At 48.2% G+C, this 8897-nt stretch overlaps 1 protein-coding gene across 1 annotated transcript; it reads left to right on the top strand.

Moving 5' to 3' along the window:
- The first annotated feature begins 1892 nt into the window (after positions 1-1892).
- LOC102456753 (purpurin) lies at positions 1893-8497 on the top strand. Its single transcript, XM_006135146.4, has 6 exons — positions 1893-2012; positions 3629-3746; positions 4966-5102; positions 5751-5863; positions 6901-7113; positions 8372-8497. The coding sequence occupies exons 2-6, from the start codon at positions 3630-3632 to the stop codon at positions 8380-8382; spliced, it is 591 nt and encodes a 196-aa protein (XP_006135208.1). The 5' UTR covers positions 1893-2012; position 3629; the 3' UTR covers positions 8383-8497.
- Positions 8498-8897: the final 400 nt, after the last annotated feature.

Genomic DNA, 8897 nt, shown 5'->3' with positions numbered 1-8897 from the left:
CAGCGCGTAGTCAACCTGTGGAACTCCTTGCCAGAGGAGGCTGTGAAGGCTAGGACTATAATAGAGTTTAAAGAGAAGCTAGATAATTTCATGGAGGTTAGGTCCATAAAAGGCTATTAGCCAGGGGGTAGGAATGGTGTCTTTGGCCTCTGTTTGTCAGAGGCTGGAGATGGATGGCACGAGACAAATCGCTTGATCGTTGTCTTTGGTCCACCCCCTTCGGGGCACCTGGCACTGGCCACTGTTGCCAGGCTACTGGGCTAGATGGACCTTTGGTCTGACCCACTATGGCCGTTCTTATGTTCTTATGTTCTTAGATGGACCTTTGGCCTGACCCAGTCTGATCATTCTTATGAGATGAGAGTGGAAGACCAGGACTGCGGATGACTGGCCATGCTCACGCGCAAATAAGTACCCTACCAACAACCCTGGTGTGGTACTAATTGTCCACCCTCCAGGTAGGCAGCAGCATTAACTAACCTCAGGGAGCAGCACCACTTGCTGCTCCAAGATGGGCCTGACTAGCAAACTGGCCTTTTATGCTGCTCAGTTGCTGGGCAGATTACCAGCCAGGTGACCTGCCTTTGGATGGAAAAGGTGCCGAAAAGAGGGGGGTGGGGAAGAAGGCTACCGGACATGGCTTCCAAATGGCCCTCACAGGAAACCCAAGATGGCCTTGTAGGGAAACGACAACAACGACAACATTCTGAGACACTGTCACCCACAAAGCCCCTCCCAACCGTGTGTAGCCACAAGTACAGAAAGGCACTCCTGTCTATTGCTCCGGCTGCCCCATACAAACTAGCCAAGCAGAAGTGCCGAACCCATGAAAAGTTCCTCTCTGCAGCAGCCTATGGAAATGCAGTGAGGCCCAGAGCTGACACAGGGAAGGGTGATATTTCCATCCCTCAGCAGGAAGCAGCAGGGATCGCGTGCAACGAAGGTGGGACCAGCCAGAAGGAGCAAGGCCGAGGAGGATGCAAATCAGTACGACGCAGTTTTTTTCAAATCTCTTCTGACTTCATCTTCATTTGAGTTGCTGTGAAGCATAAGCATCTACAAGTGAATGGTTTTAATGGGGACATTTGCTATGTCTACACTGCACTCTAAACTCGCAATAAGACACGCGACTTGCGCTATGCAAATTGCATTCTTATTTTGAGTCTATTTCGAAATAAAGTGCTATTTTGAGCTGTCCCTTACTCCTCGCACAACAAGGTTTATGGGGATGGCAAAATAGTGCGTCTGCTATATTTTGGAAGAGCGGACGCGTTCAAAAGATGCAGGGTAGCTATTTCGGGATGCCTCTCTTCAGCAGCCTATGGAAATGCTATTTCAGGATACTTCTGGTATCCCAAAATAACTTTGATGTGCAGACATACCCTTGTTGGAGTGGGGAGTAGAGAGAGAGAGAGCTCAGCTGGAATTCACTGGGGTCTTGGTATGACAACCTGGAAAGTGTGTGTGTGTGTGCGTGTGGGGTCCATATAGAGGAAAAGTGGGAGATTCCAGGGCTCAGAGACAGATGTTGTGAGTCTCCTGGGGCAAAGTCCTCATTTTTATACCCCAGGGGAGTGACTCCAATTGGGTGCATGTGCCTATTCGCATGTCTACTGATGCATGAGTTTCTGATTAACTAGCTGCCCATGTTTCTTCCCCAAGACATGTGAAAGAGGCAGGCCAAGTGGAATGTGACAACAGTGTCCTTTCTGGGGCTTCACTGGCCCTATTAGCGTCCTGGACTTCTTTTTCCATGATGGAAAAGCTGTGTTTCTATTAGGGCAGCAGGCAGACGCACCACTGCAGGGATTACACTTGTTCTTTACCAAATGGATTATCCAAGATTAAGTGTCTTATTCAGGCACAGGAGGGAAAATAACCAATTAGTGACTTTGCAGGTTCATTATTTAAAGGCAGGCAGAGGGCAGTTCACAGAGCACTCTCCAGCTGACCACAGAGTGACGGACTGACTCGGAGTAAATTGCAGGGCTCCGGGGGCAATATCCCAGCAGGTAGGTCAACTCTCTCTCAATAAAGAAGCAGGTTAGTCTCTTTGGAACCAGCTTCTCCTGCCCCCATTGGACTTGGCATCTTATGTTAAATCTTCCTAGGGAAACTGCAAGGAGCGTTTGCTGATGCATGAGGGGTAGCTTGAGCGTTAACTGCTCATGTCTTCGGGACCATCTGGAGGGTGGGCCGGGCTCTGCCTAAGTCAGATTATGAAGCTTAAAAATGCGAAATGACTTGCTATGTGATGTGATGACAAGGGTTGAACACCTGCAAAAATAAGCTGTAATAATAATCAAAGGGTGACCACTAAAGACTTTTTTCCCCTTGTAAGCATTTGAGATTAATATGGACGTGTGGGTCAAGAGGGGTATGGTAGGTGGTAAATACAGCTGGGGGTTACGTGGCAAATTGTAATATTCTAAAGGCGGGTCAACAATCCAACATCTGAATATTGTCTCTCAGATCTGAAGCAGCGAGACTATGAGAGGGATTAGTATGAAAGTTAAATGCATTTCATGTTTTGAGAAGCCACCTGAAAACATTTGATTTCATGGGGAAAAAATCTCCTATGAAAGGTAATAATCCTGCTGGATATAGAGAGATCCCAGGGAGGATGTTGTGAAAGCTAGAACCTTAACAGGCTTCAAAAAAGAGCTAGATACATTTATGGAGGTTAGGTTCATCAATGGCTACTAGCCAGGATGGGTAGGAATGGTATCCCTAGCCACTGTTTGTCAGAGGCTGGGAATGGGCGACAGGGGAGGGATCGCTTGATGATTCCCTGTTCTGTTCACTCCCCGGGGCAGCTGGCACTGGCCACTGGCGGGAGACAGGATGCTAGGTTAGATGCCCTTGGGTCTGATCCAGTCTGGCTGTTCTTATGTTATGTTCTTATATTCTCTCGATACTGGTAAATACTTAAAACAATTTAATTCTGACAAGTGAAACTTCTCCCGAGTTCCTTGGAACACTTCCATCAAGACAACATTTAAAAGTAAATGGAAAAGTAGAAAAGCTCTGTTTTCCAGCTCCATTTTTATCAATAAAATATAGCTGGCGTAAATGCCAGTATCCGTGGCAAACAAAATACTAATTTAGCAAACTGAAATTATGGTAGGTGCTCCGATGGGTGAATCAGACTTGCTTTAGGCATTTTAACGTGGCCAGGTTTCTTAAAGAAGGATTAATTCTGTACTGTAATTAAAGTAACATGAAAGGAAACACATTTAAAAATGTGCCTCCTGCAATCTGTATTTATAGCAGATGCAGTGATTTTATTTTAAACTTGACCTGAAGATGAATAACTACCATTTTTTCCATCTCAGTGGAGATCTTAACGCGGGTGGAAAACTCCTGACTTGCTGATAAAAGTAAGATTGATTGGTGTCTGCATCTCCACCCCAAATGTGATTGACATGACAGTGGGCTGTAGTGTTTGTTAACCACACAGAAAAGGTCAATTGTTGAAATGAACACAAGGTCAAGGGCTCTGCTCCCCCCGAAGTCGGTATATTTCAGATGCTCTCTGGATTACTATAGGGCCTTCAATTAAAAACCTTCTTCCAATTTATGGGTCTGCCTCTGCCGGCAACTCCTCATGTATGCTTTTGTCTTGCAGAATGAAATATGCGCAGTATGTGTTCCTGGCAGCAGTGCTCTCGGGTGTTGAACACTGCCTGGCTCAAAGCTGTGTAGTGGATTCTTTCTCTGTGAAGGACAACTTCGACCAGCAACGGGTAATTGTCACAGCTTCATCTGCTGCCCACAGTGTGGTGGTAGAAGCTACACAATTGACATCACCTCTTTAATTTGCATAAAGTGCTAATTAAGTGCAACAGGAGCTGGGAAATTAACCTTTTTGGTTGAGAGGCAAAATATATTCTTTCAATCACTGTTTCCATAGTTTGCTGTTAACTGACCAGATTAATATCCTGTTGCCTTCGGCTCAGTAAAATCTTCAGCCCAAAAAATGCATAAGCCAGAAACATGGCTCATAAGGAAACTTGTCTGTCCTAGCAACATCTGCTGGATTCCTGGAGGTCCCAAAGCTCTGACTCCTAATTCATAAATGTGCTGCCATTAATGGCTTGCTCTGATTCCTTGAACTTAATTCTGAATACATGGGAGAGCCATTCCTCACAGGTAATGAATGGTATGGACTTGCCTCCTTTGAATGTAGTGTACTAACGAGCTGCAAATCTTCACTTGGGAGTCGGAGCAGATGATGAATCAAAGGGAGATGATTTGGGCCTTACTGGAACCCTCATGACTTCTGACATCAGCCAGCTGCTCGGGAGTTTCTGAGGAGCTGGCTGAATTATGGTAGCAAATTTTTACCATAAACATTTTTACCATAAAAAACCGGTGGTGGACCACCGTTAACTGGGACAGGAAATCAATAGAATATGGGTTTAGAAGTGGCCAGGGCACCTGCTTGGGACTCTGTGAGTGGAGGGTTCAATTTCCCTGCTCCGCCACAGATTTCCTGCATGGCCTTGGGTGCCTCACCTCTCCAGTTGTAAAATGGGGAGCATAGCAGAGGCAGCAGACCTGGAGGGAGGGCAGAGGTGCGAGTAGAACTTGGTAGGGGTGTTGTGGGGCTGTTGATACCTTCCTGCCCAGCCAGGTGCCAGCTCCTCCCAAATGCCACCAAATCTAAATACCTCCCCTCCTATCCCTCAGGCCCACAGTTGGAGGGGGCTTCCACCAGCCTTGGATAGTGGCATTATGCCAGGGCTACCGACCCAGTTCCTGGCCCAAGGTCAAAGGTGCCGATGTACACTAGAGCCGTTCCTCCGAGCACTAACACGTGTCCACACGGGTCTTGCCCTGGTGTTTAACAGCACCGCCCACAGGGCACCTCCCGACAAGCTTTCTGCAGTAGCAGTGGTCACGCATGCCAGATGTTCATGCTGGGCAATGGACATTAATAGGGAGGTTTTCCTGTCCTTTCAGTATGCAGGGAAATGGTATGCCCTCGCAAAGAAAGACCCGGAAGGCCTCTTCCTTCAGGATAACATCTCGGCTGAGTACACCGTGGAGGAAGACGGCACTATGATTGCATCTTCCAAGGGCAGAGTGAAGCTCTTTGGGTAAGTATGAAACCCTCATGGCAGCTGAGGGCTCTAGTATGTCTTGGGAAAGGATAGCAGGTTTAAAAGAAACACAAGGGAGTATTTCTTCCCACAGCGCATGTTCAACCTGTGGAACTCCTTGCCAAAGGATTTTGTGAAGACCAAGAGTATAACAGAGCTCAAAAAGAAAAAAAGAAAAAAGCTAGCTACATTCATGAAGGATAGGTCCATCAATGGCTATGAGTCAGGATGGACAGGGATGGTATCCCTGATCTCTGTTTGTCAGAGGCTGGGAATGGCTGACAGGGGACAGATCACTTGATAATTCTGTTCTGTTCACTCCTTCTGGGGCACTTGGCATTGGCCACTATCAGAAGACAGGACACTGGGCAAGATGGACCTTTGGTCTGACCCAGTCTGGCCGTTCTTATATTCACTCACAGCGCAGCCCACGTATTGAGTGGGGAAGGATCTGTGCGCCTGGGTGTGGAATGGTGTTTATTTAATGCTGAACTGTTGTGAAAAGGGAACAGGGCGCAGTGGCCCTACTAGCACAGTCACGACTAAGCCTGGTCCCTGTTGGAGCCCTGAGCAGGGCTGCTGTTCTGTGCATTGAAACGTACACACTGCATGTGCTCACTCCGGGGTGTCTCTGCTCGGTTTCAGATTCTGGGTGATCTGTGCGGATATGGCTGCTCAGTACACAGTCCCAGACCCCACCACCCCAGCGAAGATGTACATGACTTACCAAGGCCTGGCTAGCTACCTGTCTAGCGGAGGTGAGTGAATGTCGTCCCCTTTGGTTGGACGGGTGGGTTTGTCTCCTGTGGGTCTCGAGGCACACGTGTTTCCGTGGCTGAGCTGTCACGACCGTTGCAATCTGGGACATTGTAGGTCACCCAGGATAGTGAGATATGCGTGAGAGCTGAGGACCAAATGTTGTTGACCAAGCGGCAGAGGGGGTCTGGCTGTGGAATCTACTCTGGGAGACGCCTCTAGAGGCCGATGGTTGGCGAGCACTGCAAAATTGTGTTCCTTGTTGCTTCTCTACCATAACCAACCCCTCTTCCCCAGACAGGGGAGCCGACTGCCTCGCTGGGTCCTAGCAAGGTGGGGAGGAGGGCCAGCTCCATGCTCCTGGAAGAGGTGGGGCCTCAGGAAGAAGGGGCGGGGCCAAGGGCATGCCCCTCCCCTTTCGGTTCTGACTGGCATGTGCTCTGCCGTGCTGCATCTCTACCACCCAGGCAGCCCTCAGAGCCCCCAGAGAGTGCCAAGCTGTGATTTAAAGGGCTCAAGGTTCTGGGTGCATCTTGACCAACCCTTTTGAATAACTGGGCCCCGGTCCAGTTGTCGTCTTTGCCCCCCTCCTCTGTCGACGGGCCTGTCCCCAAAACGTGACGGGGAAACCTACTCCGAAGAAAACCAGCCCTCTCCCCTGGTGGTAACGTCGCGACCCCCTGAGGATTCCTGACCCCCCAGTCTGAGATCCCCTGGTCAAGATGATTTGGAACCAGAGTCACAGCTTGGTTCCACAAACGGAAGCATTTGGCTTCAGCTCAAATCAACCAACAACTAAATGTTTCGGTTTCCCGTTTAGAAAACCGAAAAACTCTGGCAAAATCCACACTTTCCCACAGAAAACATCAATCTGGCAGGAACAGCATTTTCCTTTCAATGGAAAACTGCCAACCCTCTCTGAGGAGATGGCAGCCATTTTGGCCGAGGGCAGTTCTGCATTGAATTCTCTGGGCTCTACCATTGTTCCCTTCAGCCGCTGGTTTAGGAGACCAGGACTCAGTCTGTTCTCATATTTCAGGGGACAACTACTGGGTGATTGACACCGATTACGACAACTATGCCATTACATACGCCTGCCGCAGCCTGAAAGAGGATGGCACTTGTGACGACGGCTACTCCCTTATCTTCTCACGCAAACCCCGTGGTCTCTCACCGGACATTCAGCGCATTGTGCGTCAGAAGCAGGAAGAGATTTGCATGTCTGGCCAGTTCCAGCCAGTGCTGCAGACAGGTACGCTGAAAGACTTAACAGCCTCTTCCTGGTGGAGTCAGCGGCATATTTCTTAACAGAGAGTGTAGGGTTGAGACCAGAAGGGCTGCTCTCACTGTAAAGACCACAAAGTCATTGCAACCTAATGAGCAATTCTTTCGACAGCAATATGAAGTCAGAGCGGGGCTTAGAAACTAAAAATGTGATTTATGGTTGATCTTGTGCAATCTTCCTTCTGCCCCTCGTCCCCATCCTCAGCAGGAATGAGTAATGGAAACCACGGGATGTCATGTCTCTGCTGGGGACATACCAAAGGGCAGATGGAGGGGAGCATGAGCAATGGTGACTCTGGCATTGCCTAACTTTCGAGTGTTTGAAATACATACTGCCCTTCCAACCTAGCTGGGATTAGAATCATAGAATCCTAGGGCTGGAAGAGACCTCAGGAGGTCGTCAAGTCCAGCCCCTTGCCCAAAGCAGGACCAATCCTAACTCAATCAGCCTGTACAAGGATTCCCAGCCTGTACAAAGGTGAATCCAGATCCCAGTACTTAACGGGCTCTCCCCCCGGGGAGGCGCTGGCAGTGTTGGAAACCTGAACCGGCAGCACAAACTGCTCTAGTTGGAGCTGCACGTCCGCACTGGCTGGCAGGAGATGACTATTTCTCTGGATGTGTTAATGGGTCCCGGGCTGGATATTAAGGATGCCTGGGGAGCAGCTTTGCCTAGTTGTCTGTCCTGAGAGCTGGGGTCCTTCTAGCCCCACTTTGTGCTCGTGGGGTGAGGGAACTGGCCCTTTGATGCCTGTGCCGGAGGCACAACATAAACCTAACCCTCCCTTGCTGCAATGTTAGGCCCATTGCTTCTTGACCTATCATCAGAGGCCAAAGAGAACAATTTTTCTCCCTCTACCTTGTAACCACTTTTTAGGTACTTGAACGTGGCTATCATGTCCCCCCCAGACTAAACAAAACCTTTTATCAAACAAAACAGGTTGTGGGCCTTAGTGGTTGGTGATGGCTGACATAAGTTAGAGCAGTCCAGGGGCTACTCTAACACATGATCTAGGAGAGGCATGCCCAGAGCAGGATTCAGACCGTGCAAGTAGGGGTTTTGGATACTGACCCTGCTTTGAGAGTACCCCCAAATTTCTGCAGCTGTAACTGAACCGAAGGTTGGAAATAGAACAGAACATTGCCATGATGTTACAAATTCATTTGCACGGCATAGAAAAAATGAACTAACCTTTTCTTCCTTTTTTCTCTCTTTCCTTTTGCAGGGGCCTGCTGAAGAATGCATTTGTGGTTCCATTTCTAAGAGCAGAAACTAGACTCCAGGTCTTAAAATTGTTGTTCACTTAAAAATCAAATAGTTTGCACCATTGGTTTTTTTTTTCCTGAAAAATGTGTTAAAATGTGTGGTTGTGTTTGGTTTTTTTGTAACCCGAGTGCAATTTTCAAAGGAATAATGGTAATGTGATGTTTTTTTAAAAACCTCTAAATGTGATTTTTGCTATCTACTGCCTGCCTCATTTAACCTAGCTTCATATTTTAATTTCTAAGCAATAAAGCCTGCTGGGACCAGAATTCTGATGTGAGATTGATAACGTATGATCCTCGCTTTCCAAGTCGATATGATAGAACATCGACCACTATAGGTTGAACCGCTCTAGTCTAGCACTTTCTAGTCTGGCAACATCCGTGGTCTGGCATGACTCTAGTTAGCTGGATGTCCTCTTTTCACGGCCGTGGCCAAGTCTCCCACGGTCCCATAAAGATTGTTTACAGCCACCAGTCCTGGCTCTC

Source organism: Pelodiscus sinensis, chromosome 6 (assembly GCF_052426305.1).
Source record: "Pelodiscus sinensis isolate ZL-2025 chromosome 6, ASM5242630v1, whole genome shotgun sequence".
NCBI lineage: Eukaryota > Metazoa > Chordata > Testudines > Trionychidae > Pelodiscus > Pelodiscus sinensis.
The sequence above is the reverse complement of the archived record's forward strand: the minus strand, read 5'-3'. Positions and strand labels throughout refer to the sequence as shown.